The sequence below is a fragment of the Nesoenas mayeri genome, assembly GCF_963082525.1.
Source record: "Nesoenas mayeri genome assembly, chromosome: 1".
Taxonomy (NCBI): domain Eukaryota; kingdom Metazoa; phylum Chordata; class Aves; order Columbiformes; family Columbidae; genus Nesoenas; species Nesoenas mayeri.
In genome coordinates, this window is record NC_137541.1 from 150633152 (window position 1) to 150650425 (window position 17274).

Sequence of the window (17274 nt, forward strand, 5' to 3'; positions counted from 1 at the left end):
ACTGCTCTAGAACAACCTTCTGAATAACATAGGCTAAATAATTTCACTCCAAGACATCTGTGTCAAGTTCATAATTTCTGGATAAATTTCATAAGATCATGTAAAAAGAAAGGATTTAAGGATTTAAGTATTTTAGTGACAGAACCATCCATATCCTTAACAAAGCTGTTTCCATAATTTGTTATTGTCAAAACTGGGTTTGCTTCACAGTTTGAGTCTATTTTGGATTGAATTCAACCCACGGCACTTACTTGTGCTTTTGTGTGATAGACTAAAAGTCCTCTGTTATCAGATAACCTTCGATTATGGAGGTACCTTAGAGAGGTCAAGATCAATTCACCTCTCAACCTTTTCTTTGGTAAACTAAAAGGTGCCCCTCCAAATTTCAGATTTTTCTTCTCTGACTTTCTTGCAAGTTGATAATGTCCTTTGCAAAGCATGAAGAAGCACCAGAGCTGGAGTGAGTAACCTAGCAATGTCCCACAGGTTATACCTATATTGTCAAATAAAAGCCAGTGACCGATCTCCAGTCCTGAGGCCACATGTTCCCATCCACACTGCTCATACCCAAACAGCTTAGAGTCATTCTCCTCGTTCAAATCTGTTTTCAAGAAAGCTTGTGGGGGTGGTCTGAAACTGAGCTGAAGTGGGAGCTAACCAGTAGACAGAGGTCCAATGCTTGAGTCAATTCCATAGCAGCAGAGAAGACATGGCTACTAATATCTTACAAAACACCTGTCATTATAGGTAACTCAGCTTCATCGTACTAGTAGACACTATTGTCCACCAATTCATGTGTTATGTTAGTTCAATTAGCTACAGTATCCCCCTGGAAGATTGTATTCATATCCTTTACTGCATTGATGTTTCATCCCAAAACACAGTGGCTCCATCCTAGACCTCAGATGTTCTTTTTTCTCTGCTCTGCTCCTTATGCATCAGCTGAAAATATTAGCATGGCAAAAAGGCATCCAAAACCTGCTCCTTTGGCCCAGGAAGATTTGTCTGGCAAAACCACATTAACTTACAGCAGCACTCATATAACTGTGGTTACTGCAGGGGAGATCTTCACCTGGAAGGAGGTGATTTTGATTGAGTGTGTGCCAGAGCAGACAGCAAAGCAGAGCTTCCAGGTTCTGATATGGCTGGAAGCACCAGACATCTGTAGATATCTGTAACTCATTCCAGGGCTCTCCATTAGGCTGGAGACCCGTCCATCATGAGAGCTCTTCTGCTATCTGGATTGTGATGTTCAAAGAAGAGTATTCGTCCTTTGATTTAAAGAATATTCAACTATATTTGGATGCATGAACATAACTGTTATGTAAATGTGGTCATCTTGCAGTATGAAAGGAAAGTATTATTAGACTCACTTAAGCTGTTTGTAAGAGTCCTCCTTCGCTCCAACGCTTAAATTAAGTCCATAAAAAATAATTCATCTCCTCTTGTAATTCATTGGTACTATAGGAACCCAGTCTGTATTTCCCATCTCAGTGTCAGATGCAAGGACTATAGTATTAATGCTGGGGCATAGCTGACCATTGGCTTCAAAATGCAGTGCTTGCAAACTTAAGCATTTTGTATTTAAGAAGTTCATCAATAAAAGATTGTTCACCTCTGTGGACCATCAATATAAAAATCACTAGTGCTAGTTTTCAGTTATAAATGTTTAGTGCTTACTCTGCTAAAAACAAAACAAAACAAAACAACAAACAAAACCCTTTATGGTATATGCTATGCCATGCTATTATATTAATGACTCATGCAGGATGGAAATGGAATTAAAAGTAATTAGCTGTAATTTTATCTCATGTAGCAGCATGGAGAAAGTAAAATGCATTTAGTGTTCTTCTCCAGAGAAGCAACTAACTTCATTGCACTGAGAAATTACTCATTCTTTGAGTTGCGTTTTCTACCACCGGTCGTCAAGGTAACAACTTCATTAGACATTACAACTATTTGTTTGAGTTATTTTCTTCAAAGGAAAGGCCAACAGGCTTGCTCAGAACATTTTCAAATGGCTTTTTAGGAGGTCTGGCTTTTTAGGAGATCTGGCTTGAAGTGTGCAAGGCTTTGGGGCATGATGGTAAGCTGTGGGCTTATGAAGTCACTTTATAGAAAAATATAGAAATACAGAAAAATGTAGCAGTCATCAGTGGAGCTGCTGGGCACCTCTGCTGCAATTCTTGACTTAGTTTCTGTATTTGCTTCGAAGATGGGTAGAGGACTGAAGATCTCGGCCATTGCATGTGAAACCACCAGATGGTGCCACCATCTCCTGAGTGCACACATGCAGCACCTGCCTCTGCTGCCCAGGGCCTGGGGAAGCAGCAGGGAACCTGCAGCTGGCTGCTGGGTGGGCTCCATCCCTGCCTGGGGTCCTGTGCTGCCAGGGGAAACCATCAGACCTTAATGTAATTTGAGACTGTACTTCTCTGACTAACATCCCCAGCTGAGGTCTCGTAATGTTTGATTGTTTCGGTCATCATTGGACTCTCTGCTCCTAATGTGGCTCGACAGTGACTTTAAGCTGAGCCAAGCAAATGCTGCAGCCCCAAGTCCTGGTCCTGCTTTCCCTCCAGCTCCCAGCTTTGTGTCCCTACTGCTCACCTTGGGCTGGCACCAGCAGCTGTCTGTCTGTTGTGATACAAGCACAAGGGGTGAGTTTTCCCTTCAGTCATAGAGTCATAGAATCATTTTGGTTGGAAGAGACCCTCAAGATCAGAGTCCAGCCATTAACTTAACACTGTCGCTAAACCATGTCCCTAAGAACCTCACCTGCACATCCTTCAAACACCTCCAGGGATGGTGACTCAACCACTTCCCTGGGCAGCCTGTTCCAATGCCTGACAACCCTTTCCATAAATAATTTTTTCCTAATACGCAATTTAAACCTCCCCTGGCACAACTTGAGGCCATTTCCTCTCATCCTGTCACTTGCTACTTGAGAGAACAGACCAACCCCCTCTACACTACAACCTCCTTTCAGATGGTTGCAGAGAGCAATAAGGTCTCCCCTCAGCCTCCTTTTCTCCAGGCTGAACAGCCCCAGTTCCCTCAGCCGCTCCTCATCAGACTTGTGCTCCAGACCCCTCACCAGCTCCATCGTCCTTCTCTGAACTCCCTCTGCCCTAGACAGGCTCCGGCACCTTAGTGCAAGAGGTGAGGCAGAAACATGAAAGAAGGGGAAGGAGGGTGCCACTCTTTGACAGCCACCCTTATTTAAAATCCCACAGTTATTTTATTTTACTGCAGAAAACTGACCTGTACTCTATAACCCACCAAACACTAAAAGCACTCGTGTTTGCCGAGGCTGACAAACCTTACGGTGCTAATGCAACATCCCTGCTCTCCTCAGGAGCTTGTCTCCTTGGGAGGGAAGTTAGAGCACCACGGTGATTTTGCAGCTTCACAGTCTGAAGGTGTAAAATAGCACATAGCTAAGAATATTTTACATTTGCTTTCTGTGAGGAAAAAAAAAAAAAGAGAGAGAGAAAAAAAAGCACCATTCCTTGATCTGGTTTCTGCAGGACAGAAAGGTACAATGCAAAATAGCCATGATCTAAACCCTTTGGACAAGATGAAAGAACCAAAATGCACACCACCTCATTTTATTTTCTTCTGGGGCTGGCTGGGACGGCAGTTTTGTAATGTAGTCATTTGTTCTCTGGATAGGGGCTGCCATCTTCATACTACTTAATACAGCAGCTTTGAGCTCTACTAACCAGAGCCCAATCCACGTCAGCAGCCCCCAGATGAAAGACTCCATTTTCCCAGTCAGGTGTCTATGCTTCCCAGAAAGTGAGTTGAGTTTATACAATGCCACCTTTAATAAACAGTATTTTGAGTAAAAATTCATAAAAAGAAGATAAATATCTGAAGTTTATGTTCTAAACTCCCCAATCTATAGGTAATTACCCAGCTGATATACCTCAACAGTACACACACTGCACTTAAACCATGTGGGTGAAGACCCCACGCTAGGGATAAGTGTTTTAGAGTTCTCCAGTTCAGCTACAGGTTTATTTCAGGGCTAACTACCTGATGATACGTTCCATTTTAACTAATTACTTAAGTCACTGCTATAAAGAGGAAGAACCTAGATCATCTGAAAATGAAATTAAATGAATGTGACACAGAAGTGGTGGTCCTCTCCTCTTGCAGAAAGGACAACTTAACACTGCCTGGTTCGATGTGCATTTTAGATCTCATGATGGACAAGCAACTCTTCCCTTTCCACACCACCCTCCTTTTCCTTATACACATATCCCTCTAACATCTACATGAGTTTTAACAACTTCAGTCATCAATGTAAAGCTGGCACATAGGTATAAAGTTAGAAAGAGAACAAAATGGGAGGCCAGGATTGGAGCCTGACTTTTTTCTGTTCTAATTCTTAAACATTTGAAGTGCTGAGAACAGCTTGTGAGAATCTGCTGTTGTAAATCAGAATCTAACATGTTGTCTCTGCTTTTAGACAGGATGGGATTTGAACCTTTCCTTGAAGTGAGTGGTGTCACGCCTAAGGCACCCAGAAGCGTCTCCTCTGTATAAATGCAGTCACATAAAAATGCTACAGCTAGACAAGATCACTTATCATGTCTATATAAAAGATATGATTTCAAAGTCACCGTAACACATTTTTATCCCTGAGGTGCTACAACTGGGATCTAGTCTCCTTCAAAATAACTATGGTTAACAGAATTATCCTACATAATCAAAAACCTAAAGAAGGTCTCTTATTCTTCTATCATTTCACTACTATGATCCAGGGCAGTCTGTAGCAAGAATAAGAAAAGTCCCCAGATCTCCATAAACAAAGCAGCCATTTGTGTATGTGCTTTCTAGTGAAGTTCAGCAAACCCCCGGTGATCTTGGGCAGGATAAATGGATTTCATGCTTTCTCTGGACCAGTTTTCCCAGCATTTCACATTCTACCACTTTCTCAGTTTCATATTTGTGGAAACTAAAGAAAACTCTTGAATGGATATCGGTCTATGTATAAAAATGGAGGTCTGAAATTGCAAAACAACACAGCAAGATGCTCCTCTTCTCAGGCTCTTATGACATGATATCCCTTAGCATAGTCCATTCCAGGTTTCAGTTCCTAATGTGGTACCTTATCATAGTGTTTCCTCAAATTGCTAGCAATAAAGTAATGAAGTAAGCCATGTTGTTGGCTACCTGTAAAAGCTAACATGAAGTGCATCTGATTATACTGCCAGTTTGGCACATCACCATTCACAATCAGAAGCTGTAAGCAGTTTATCATCTTTCAAAGGGTCACCATCCACTACACCATCCAAGTCTTCATTCAAAGATGTGTCCATTCAAGCCACCCAGATAAAAACCATGGAGGTTGCTTTTAGCGGGGAGGGGTGGGGCTGAAATAAAGACTATTTCAGAAGAATGTCTTAGAAGCACTTCTAAGACACTTGAGCCACAGAGCCCTTGGCCGTGCTTTTCACTGGACCTTTCAGCTCTCCGTGGCAGAGAAACCAGGCTCCAAGCACAAGGCGACAGGACAGTGTGTATGTGCAGCAGTTCTGATCCACAGATTTATGTCATCCCTTCATTGCACCACATAAAATCAGACTCTCTTAAAACCCACTTCCTTTTAAAGCAAGTTCATGCTTGACCATAAACTGCATTAAAACAGAACTTCAGCTAAGAGGATGTAGCAGTAATTAATAATAAGGTATATAAGGGTCGTTATCAAAGTCTTAGGCTTTATGAGCACAGAAAATTCAGCCCAGTTCATGCTTAAAAGAAAGCCAAAAATGGTAATGAAATGTCAACTGATAGACTACTCAAACATTTTCAATTTTTTCTGTTGTTGATAGAAACTTAGAAAGCAGGTGCATCTTTAAAAACAGTTTAACTTGAATCTAAATTCCTTGACTGTATTTTTTTAGTTTTTGTACAGTGTCAAGGTAAAATCCTGCACCTGAGCTGGAATAAGCCCAGGCAACAGTTCAAGCTGACCCTGTATCAGCTTGGCAAAAGTTAAAACAGATGTGTTTGTGGACAAGTTGAACATATGTTAGCAGGGCGCTTTTGCAAAGATGATGGTCAACTACATACTAGGCTGCATTATCAAACCATCACCAGCAGGCTGGAGGAAGTCATGATTCCTTTTTGATAAACACTCATGAGGGCACATCTCAGTCTGGTGTCCAATTTTAGTCTCTCTCCAGTATAAGAAAGACCTGGACAAATTACAGTAAAACCAGTGCAGGGCCACTAAATGATCAGAAGGCCAGACAACAGGCTGCACCTGGATGGGCTGGAGGAACTGGGCTTGTTTAATGAGGAGAAAGGAAGACTTAGGGGTGTATTTATTGCTGTATTGAACTACCTGAATAATAGTTACAGAGAAGACAAAGCCAAGAAGTGCATAGAGAAAGGATATGAGCAACAGTCCCAAGGTGGAATTTCACTGACCTATCTCCTGGTGTTCTTTCTGGTATTAACTCCCACTCTTCAGCTCTGCTTATCTTTTTACTGTACCTCCTCTAATAAATCTGTCTGGATATGATCTGTGAATTCCACTCAACAAGATCAACAAGCAGTTATTATATTCAAGTAGAGATGAGTTCCCCTGCCTGAGGCCTTGGTTTCTCATAGAGCTTTCAGGTATGTCTGAGTCTCTTTTTATCCTGTACTGCAGGAAATGCAATTGGCCATGTGTCAGTACCATAGTTCCATGATTCCCAGCCAACTATGTAAAAAGATGATATAAAGCCTTTGTCTCCACAGCTTAAAATATCTGTCCATGCTTTTGCGACTTGTCATCTTCCTGACCTCCTCAGGAACCTCTTGCAGGCAATTTCCTCACCTCATAATGGGATTTTTTGTTGCTGGCTATTTTAGATTCTGCCTGGGGGATAACTGCAAAGCTAAGGACCATGTGGCAATGGCCAAAGCTTGCAGCCATGGACAGGAGGGTGGTAGGTACTGCAGAGAATGCATACGTGAGGTGGGACAGGGGATCTCCCTGTGTGGTGAGAGGAGGCTGTTGAGTGATCTCCATTAGCTGTTGTATAACGGGACTATTCCCATCTGCTAAATAACAAAATATCTCAGGCAAACACAAGTGCAAATAATGGATTCATGTGATCACCATATTTTTCTGAAATAACATCATTGCACATTAATTCCATGTTCAACTTGTTTCGTTTGATTCTGGATGCTTTTTGGTTCTTTCGAAGGTGAAAAGTGCACCTAAAGGGACCAGTAGTGAAATTAACCTTATACAGTAAATTACATGTGCATTATTTTTTTAATAAGCTACTGCTATTTTAAATCAAGCTACTTTTCCTTCAGTATTCTTAATTTTAGAAGTGCTGTGCTCCAGAGCCTTCTATTAAGCAAAGTGTTTTAAAATGAGTCTTAAATAATTTAAATATTTCTTTTCTGAAATACAGCCCTTTCCTGAAAGAGTTTTTTGTCAATTTTATGCCTTCTTTGGAAGGAAATAAAACAGAGAAAGCATTTTATTATTCTATCCACAGTTTTAAAAGATTGGGAGAAAATGTGCATCAGTAATAGTGTCCATTCAACAGCAGGCACTAAGTAAGAAAAATCTATAATAATGTGATTTGTCTTCTTCACATCCCTTCCAACTCGAATGAAGTTAAAAATAAAATGAAAAACAGGAGATATTTCTATTTCTAAATTGATGTGAACGAGGATGTTGTATTTGTTGTCAGTCTGAAGCCTGTCTGGTTTCAGCTAGTACTTCTACCTCCAGGAGAAAAGGGACCTGGAGCCTTGCTATCAGCATCCTGATGCTGGAGACAGAAAAGCAAATGCTGCTCAACTTCTCCTCACTAAAACTTCATTACTTTAGTGTAGACCTGAGCGCCTGCTCTGACATGCCAGGAGTTTGTCCTTTCCCTGAGCAGAGGCCAGTTTAGTCCCATTCTCCAGCAGTTATCCCAAAAAGGCAGCAGCCACAGTAGCAAGAGCACAACACAGGCCTGAACACCACTGGAATGGGCCTGTGGGGAATGGACTGAATGTGGTGTTACTGCTCTCCTTGAAGGGAATAAGCTGTGATACGAAGAGGATGTAACGCAGTGACGATGACATCGTAGTCTGCACGACACATCTTATTTTGATGAGGCCTCACCATTCCTATAAATCAAATTGGGGGTGTACTTACACTACAGCCCCTACAGATTTCCCCAGGTGTATTACATTCAAGGCCAGGCTGGATGAGACTTGGAGCAACCTGACCTAGCTGAAGATGTCCCTGCTCATTGCAGAGGGTTGGACTAGATGACCTTTGAAGATCCCTTCCAACCCAAACTATTCTATAATTCTGTGATTCTATTGGTCAGAGAAATTAGGTGATGTACACCTTTATTTCACCTGATCCTGTGAAGCTCCATATTAGACAGAGGAGGAGAATGAGATGGAGTGTGGCCATGCTCATATGCAAATTAGTTTTCCAACAAATGGTACTCCTAAGTATTTTTTTGTTCTGTAATATGTGAAGGAGACCAGAAGAGACATGTGACAAACAAAACTCAGCTCAAACACAAGAACAGCTGGAAACTGATCTCCATGAAGCATATGATGCCGTGACTGAAGCGGGTTCATGTCATTGTGTTGTACATCTCCAGCACTCTGAGAGATGGCTGGATGGTGACCAGCCCCTTCCAGGCCCAGTTCTGCACAGGTGATGCAGTCATACCCAGAGACAGAACTGCACCCAAGCTGGTAAGATACTTACTTCTTGGGTGAGTGTAACAACTTTGTGATTTGGTGCTCTCCTACAACACCTCGCTGGCCTGCTTTCTCGCACTGCAATGACCTGAGCCACTTTTAGTCCATAACAACACATCAAGTGCATGCCATGACAGCAAGCAACACCACGCAGATATTTATGCTACAATAAGGAGGCGGCGAATACAAATTCTAAGTATCATGTATGAGATGCTGTTCCTTCAGATATAAAGGTACAATAATACTTTAATATGATATTGTTGATTGATTTAGATAGGGAAACAGTGCCATTTCTAGAATACCTAAGCAACATATGTGAAAGGAACTTAAAGCCAAAAGAGTCCAAACTGACCGAGGAAACTCCTAGAGAGATAGAAGGGGTGATGCCTGTCTCTGTGTTTGAGGTTGAGCACACGTACTGTTCCCTGACACAGCAACTTGCTTCAGGGAAGGCAATGCCATGTCCAGCCTCAGCAGTGGAGGCTGTGGCTGCATGGCTGCCTTGCACTTATAAGGTGTAAGACTGCACAAGTGCTGTCTGAACACTTCCTAACGATCACATTGAAGCAGGGCAAAAATAAGTCTCGTTCCTGGGAAATTAGGAGATGGATCCAACATCTGAATAAGTGGCCATGATTTTCTGAGGCACAACCACTGAATTTTCAGGAGCAGGAAACCTAAATAGGAATCTGTTCTCTTTTTTTAAGAAGTTCCTATGGAAAGACTCCCTGGGCTTACGCTAATCGAAGTTATACCATATGTCATCTAGAGCAACAGCAGGGCAAATCCGAGTATAAGCAGGCCACTTTGGCATCCAGCAAGGTCTGCATGGCAGAAAACATGACTACAATCCAAAGTGTTTATTCATGCTCACATTGCACAGCTCGGTTGTTTATACCAATAGATGTTTCCTTCCTTGTGCAATGCACACAAGGTTCTGAAGCCCACATTTGGTTTAAAGTCCTCTTCAATAACAGTAAAAAAGAAAACAGTTTACAGCTTTATGCTCCAAGAGATCCAAAGCCCAATTATTCTGATGCATTTGCTAACAGAAAATTAAGTAGAATTCTACTGATGCCAGTGGTGTTATGCTGCCCCTCAATGAGCATAAGAAGAGAGATGAACAGGCGTAGCAGTGAGGGAGTCATACACACTCATACTTGCTGTGTTATGCAGCACACTACTTCTGAGTTCTGGTGTCTCTTACAACATGTAACTTATTATTTCCTGATGCTTTTGGAAATCCAAGCTCAATTAAAACACTGGGTTTAGACTTATTTTTAGGCATTCTGTCACAAAAGATAAAACAACAAACACCACACATCTAACATATAAACTGGCAAATTCAAACAACCCCACAACCCAGTCTGTCTTGTTCTTCTATTGATCCTTTTTGTCTAATATTTTTATTTGAACTCTGTGAGCCAAAATAAAAACACAAACAAAGCAGGAATCAAAAATCAAAACCAAACCAAACAAACAAACACACACACACAAACCAACCAACCAACCAAACAAACACCCCACCTTTGTTCTAAGTTTGTCTAATACTTACACAAGAAAATCATGAGAAAGACTCCTAGGCACTCATAGATAGTAATAAACTACTAGTAACACTACTGCTGCTGCAGAGCTGTGAATGCCTATAAATGTCTTTTCGAAGCAGAGATGGCAATAGGCTTGGATGTAGAATGAGGACTGGGTTTGCAAAACACACTGGAGATACTAGTCCCTCTGGTTAAATGACCCACCCACCCTTTGATGGCTGGCAGATGGTGAATTTGGGGTTGTTTGTCACTCAATAGGTTCACCCTTCACACTAACTCTAACCAAAGCCCACCACCTCCTCTGCTGTCTTTTCTTCAATAAAACGTTGCCTTTGTGCTGCTGCAATCCCACGGGGACTTCTGGTGCTCATCACCGTCTGGTGCGTTCCAAATCCTGACCATGCCCACAAAGCCTTTGTGCAAAAGGAAATAAATGCTTGTGGTGGCTGAAGTGTCTTCCCTTTCCTAAGCAGGTATGCATTTTAGTATGCCTGTCATTACGTCATTTCACATCACCTCTGTATTTGAAACTCCCTGAGAAATGAATAAGCAGTTGGCACCATCTGTCGGTATTGGCATAATGGGCTTTCCTATCAGTTTCTTGCCAAAAGACATTTCTCCAACAAGAAAATAAAAAAAAACACCCTAATATGCTACCAGACATAAACCAAAAGAAAATACTTTCCTGCTAGAAATGACATAAGTAATCAAAAATGAAAGATTACAGAAAATCATTGTACTTACTACATGTCGTGCTGCAAACACTCCATCAACTATTGCACAACAGAATGCTGCCACCACGCCAAAGCTGATAAACACGATGGATGCTACTAACTGAGAAGAGAAAAACAGAATAAGTAATGTTATCAATATAATTCTTTAAATAAAACAATTACACTATTTTTTCTAGTATTCTTAAACAACATTTTCCCCTACTGTAACTCTTGTTAGGTCAGTGTGGCAGCAGAAAAAAGGCAGAAATTCTTGATGCTGGGTTGACATACCATCAAGTCTACTAGAAAAGCTTAAATCTTTCTAGAGAAAATTAGGTCAGCTGTAAGAGTTAAATTCAACAGTGATTTCTTCTAAATCAACTTATTTAATAAAATAGCAGTGGTGTCCACAGGGAGCATGGCAAAAAGCCATGGTCCTGTTAGCTCTCATCAATATCTAGAGCTTTATTACAGTGGTAATAGTTCACACATAGAAACATAGAATAGTTGGGTTGGAAGGGACCTTCAAAGGTCATCTAGTCCAAGCCCCTGCAATGAGCAGGGACATCTGCAACTAGATCAGGTTGCTCAGAGCCCCGTCCAGCCTGGCCTGGAATGTCTCCAGGGATGGGGCATCTACCACCTCTCTGGGCAACCTGGGCCAGTGTTTCACCACCCTCACTGTAAAAACTTTATTCCTCATGTCTAGCCTGAATCTTACTGCTTTTAGTTTAAAACTATTATTACCCCTTATCCTATTGTAAAAGGCTCTGCTTTAAAGTCTGTCCCTATCTTTCTTATAGGCCCAAGTACTGAAAGGCTGCAGTAAGGTCTCCCTGGAGCCTTCTCTTCTCCAGGCTGAACAACCACACACAGATAAACACATCATAATAAGTTAATAACTAGGTATGAGGTCTCCAAATGCTTTTATCATCCCAAATTGTTCATAATGAATTATGCCACAGCAAAATCAGAGACTCATAGGACTTATACCTCTGGAAGGGCTGGGGTGTGCTGCCTTGGCTCCTGCTCTTGTTGGGGCTTCCAGCCTGTCCTTCAGAATGGCCACAGCAGAGTATAGCAGGGCTCAGTACATGTCCCACCTGCAGCGCAGACACCACGCTGTCTTTGTTACCCTGTCTGCTACAGCTGCAGACAGCATTTTACCCCCCAGACTGCTTCGTTCATTAAGTGTTTTTAATTCTTTATGAACAGGACTGTGGATGGTGTCATGCTGGCAAGGTGCTCCCCTTGGGCTCATTAGCTTCAGTGCCATCAGATGAGGAATAGACACGGTCACTCTGTCTCTCAGATTAGAGGGTTTGGTGATTTTGCAGACTCTGTGCCTTAAGTTTGGATGAGTGGGTACCAGCAGGACACAAAGTGAACGTAACATGCACTCTCTGGATATGTTTTTAATATAATTTAATGTACTTCTCACGTCTTGCATTTCTGATAAATAGTCACAAAAGCAACCCTCACAAGCATCCTATATGATAGGTTAATTTTAATCTACAACAGTACCATGTTATAGTTAATAACTACAACCGACTAAAAAGTTCCCTTGAAAACCGACAGAACAACATTCTTAATAGATAGAGCACACGGACCAGAGTTTCAGTTAAGAATTTGGAACCTCTTTGTTATTTACCAGTCATTAATTGCTCCTTCACAACGTGTATGTCAGAAATGCTTCCATATAGATTATCCAGCTTATATCGAAACAGTTCATATATCCCTTTTGACTATATAAAATTCATATCTGCATTACCTAAATACTGCTTTCATATGTGTAAAATTTGTAAGGCAACACAAACACACTTGAATAATGGACTCTAGATTATGTTAAGCTAAGAACAGTACAATGTCGATAGTGTCAACAGTGGACACAGCGTTGGTGATTTCCTAAAAAAAATGCATGTTTGGCAGGTAAGACATTACAGTCTTGTAAACCCATAGCATTGGACACACAGTTCAAAACAACATCAACCAGTTGGAAATAAGAGCTTGCAGAGAATGAGCAAAAACTGCAAATTAAAAGTACAAGAATCACAGCTTTCAAACACTTTCTGATACACGCTTTTAATCTCTCATTAAGTCACAGCTCCTAGCTCATGCAATCAGAGGCAAGCCAGCGCTGCCACACGGATTGCTGTGTAATCTGGATCCCTAGTGTGGAGAGGAGGGGGACACAGAGAAGTGGCTGAGGCTCACAGTTCTGGCTGATCTTGGGAACCTGCTGCATCCCTCCTGCATACCTCTCCATCCTGCCATAAGAAGGGAGAAACCCTCAGAAAGCACTGTTGGCTGCATCACCCCTCAACCTCCACTACCCCTTGGCTCTCCAGTATGGTGGGTCATGTCTCATGCATCTGGTTGTCTAAAGATCTTGGCATGCATCTCATCAAGAAAGCTGTGGGCTCCTCATAGAGAGCTGTTATCATGGCAGACCTGTGGGCCATGCTGCCTTGCAGCAGCTGCATTTGCTGCAGCTCCTGATCTCTTTGTTTGAAAAAGCAGCAGTGTTTAAAAGTTCAGATTAAGTCATTATTGTCTGGAATCTCTATCTTGTTTTCCAAGTCATAGCAGTCAATCAAATAATTAGTGGGCTTAGCCAGGTGTTTCCAAATTGCCTGAGCTCAGGATGAAATTACTGGAAGCTGACCTCAAGGTGGCTTTTCATTTCACACATGAGCAACTTATTGATGACCTACAACTCCCAAACGAACATTTTCCATTCATGGAGATAGCTTAAATCAGCTAATGAGTATTCTGGCCTTTTAGTTTCACCATATAGCTATAGGAGACCACATATAAAGGTGCACAGTAAATTGTAGCATAGGCAGGAGAAATGGAGTTGGCTCTGCACTCCTCAGTTGTGTTGGTGAACATCTACCCATTCAAGGAGTTCTGTGCAAGTCAAAGGCTGTCAGCCAGAGTCCGCTGTTCTTATCCATGCCTACTAGCAACCACTTCAGTGAGTGTTCCCTTTGAAATGAAGAGGACTATTTCTTGACTGACATAATATTTATTACAATGCTGAAGTGTCAAAATGGGACATCCAGGGCTTCTTATCGCTTAAATTGACTTCCAAATGTATTAGAATGGTAAAAGAAGTAATAATACAAGAACAACACAAAGAAATCCTTAAAATGAAATTACAGATTTATATTATTTCTCAAGCCTCCCATTGCTTATTGAGAATGTGAGAAACGCATAAACAAAGTACGAAACTAATTACTCCTAAAAATTGCAGCCAAGACAGCCAACGGAAGAGCTGATGTAAATTCACAAGCTAATTTTCCTGAGCGGTAGGTGATTGCTGGAGTTATGAGTTCATGAGCCTAGCATGGCCAAGAAAGAAAAGCAGTACAGTTCATTTAAACATAGGGAATTTTTGTTGATAGGTTAAAGAAACAGCACTTTAAAAAATAAATACTGATCCATCATATCGTCTCATCTCCATTTTCAATAGCAGTATGTTTTGTCAGGAAAACTATTCATTATTTATAACAACATATTTTAACAGTAATTCAATAAAGAGTTTTGCTCTTGCTGTCCTATTGATGGGCAACCAGGCTTCTCTACAGCTGTTATTATCAGAACAAGTTTACTCCTGGTTCTGGTACAGAATACAATAAATTGGTTATATACAAGGGAACCATGAAGCCAATTATTCAAAAGTGAAAACTGCACTATGTGGGCCTAACAAACAAAACCAAAAGCCAGTTGTTTAACAGTGGTGTTTTAGCAAAAAAGAGAACAAAATAGCACTTATAATGAGGGACTTTTGCATATAGTGTTAACTGAAGAGCTGTCATATTTACTGAAAACGTTGTCGAGCATTGGAACAGGCTGCCCAGGGAAGTGGTTTAGTCACCATCCCTGAAGGTGTTTGAAAGACATGTAGATGAGGTTCTTAAGGATGTGGTTTAGTGGTGGACTTGACAGTGCTAGGTTAATGGTTGGACTTGATGACCTTAAAGGTCTTTTCTAATCCAAGCAATTCTATGATCTATCTTCAGTCGTGTCACATAAACACGGAAGCACTCAAGAATGCAAAACTAGTGAAAGGCTGGACCACTAAATTCCTGCATGCTGCCTTTTACTGCAGAATTCACTTGTCTTGCCCTGCAGCAGGCATACAGCGTCCCTGGCTGCACGGTGTCACCCCCATGCAAGCAAGCCTAGTGAAGAGAATGGTGCCAGGAGACATCCCATGGCCATGGAGGTTGGTCACGGATGCTGTTCACATGTCAGAAATGTACCTGGCACAGGAATTTGGCAACTAAGAGTTTCCCACGATTCCCAGGCATGGTTTTGGAGCTCAAAGGTGGCTACAAACCAGACCCAATGGGGAGCCTGATGCAGCCACCCTGGCTGCAGCTACGCTCTCAGGTAACCACCACCCCTCAGGTCCCCAGGCACTGTGTGTGCCGAATCGTGCTCTACTGCCACCACATCCCCGCTGTGTGACACCAGGAGACGTGCAGCCACAGTTTGCCAGCAGACATACAGAAAATCACCTCGGTATCAGATCTAAGTTACATTGTACATAACAGACTCACTTTGCTCATGCTAAAGGTCTACCTTTGCATCACACACCCTCCCATGTCTCCAAGCATTGTGCTGTTCGTTCATCAGGTCTCTCTAGGATTTTTTTTCCAGGCAACGAAAGAATCACAATTACCCTCTTAAATGTAAAAGGAGAAACACTGTCATCCAATACCTTTTGCTCTGGCAAGTGAAGGCTTTGAAAAACGCTGTGCAAATCTTATGCCACAGGTTTGTAAAGCCGTTTTTATCCCCACACAGGTTAAAGCAAATGTATTTTGAAAAGAAATACATGAGGCGGTTTGTTGTAGGCTGCCCTTAACATTACATTCCCCAAAATACAGTTTAATTCTGTGGGCCTCTCTACTGGTTTCATTTCCCTGTGTCTCTAAGCTCAGAACTTAGCATAGTCTTAAATAAATCTGCTGTATTTTTTCACCAAGCTGAGGATGGAGATGTAAGAGCAGAAGTTTACAAAAACTATGTCACAAACCCAAAACAGAGAATTACTTTCCACTCTATGCGCAGTCTCAACCAGGATGTTACCATGGAACCTCAGCAGGGCTGTAGATTAATAGCCCACAAAGCTAAAACAATGAAACCCATTGCACTGCACTTCAGATGCTGCTATCAACTAAACCCTGCCTGTATTGTGAGGTGGGATGATATAAAAATACTTTCAGTTGTGAGTTAATTTTCTCTAATTTGGAAAGTCCTCTTGTGTGGCCATTACCCCTCCCACAATGGCCACTTTTTTCCCCCTGCCCTTGGGACAGAAGTTTTGCTGTTGTGATGAAAATTAAGCTCAGGCAATGCTCCTACTACGATGGTTTTCACAACTGGGCTAATTAGGAGGTTTCTCACTACACCAGGTAATGTGCTTCACAATTTATGGCCTGCCAACCTATTATTTCCAAAGGCTGGTTCTTCAGTAATAGCACTGCTGTGACTGAAGCTCTACTGGAAGCTTGTCATGTCACAGGAGACAGGATTATGTCACATCTGTTATTCATTAACACCAATTCCAGTCATAGCACTAGTTACAATGACACAAATTCATAATGATGAAAGACTTTAATGGCTGCCCTGAAGAGCTCTTTGCTAGACTGGCCCTCAGATGAAGGAGAGAAGAAATATCAACACAAAATGTCTCTTGGCTGTAAGAGCACTAGTTTTGGTACAGCTCAGGAAGACAAGGACTGGGGCTGGGATCCCATGCATAAAGACATAGCTTGATTCTGACTGTAATACACCTAATAACGTAGCCAATGCCTGTAGCAGATACCTATATTACCAGGAAAGCCTTCAGACAGAGATGTTGCATGTGATGTTGTCATGTGTTTAGATCAAGTTCTGTGTTCATGTCAAGTGACCAAGTTGGAAACCTGCAGCCTTTCCACAGTATCATCACTGTTGAATTTAAAAACTCCAGTCATGTGTTGGTGAATACTATTAGTGAAAACACAGAGCTTTGATACAGGTTTTCTTCTCTCTCACTGTTGTTAATAGCACCTCAGGGTACAGAGCTGAGCCTATGTGACTGCTTGCTGCCATCTGAAATGGAGATCTAAGGAGAGATGAGTCTTAGACCCAGTGCAAGAGGATGGGACCCTGTGGCCAAGACAGAAGTGAAGGAGGTAGAAGTGCTGGCAGCAACTACTAAGTTGTCTCACCTATTTCATGTAATTTGCGCTCCGAGGGATTAGCAAAGTAAAAGCTAGGTTTTA

The 17274-nt window shown here is 41.7% G+C and overlaps 1 protein-coding gene across 1 annotated transcript in view; it reads right to left on the reverse strand.

Moving 5' to 3' along the window:
- TMEM255B (transmembrane protein 255B) overlaps positions 1-17274 on the reverse strand; it is a gene marked incomplete at both ends in the record, with an annotated part of 75770 nt that overhangs the window by 32229 nt on the left and 26267 nt on the right. The window contains one exon of the mRNA XM_080363524.1: positions 11025-11114. Within this exon, the coding sequence (XP_080219650.1) occupies positions 11025-11114 (90 nt within the window). The remainder of the gene's footprint in view (positions 1-11024; positions 11115-17274) is intronic.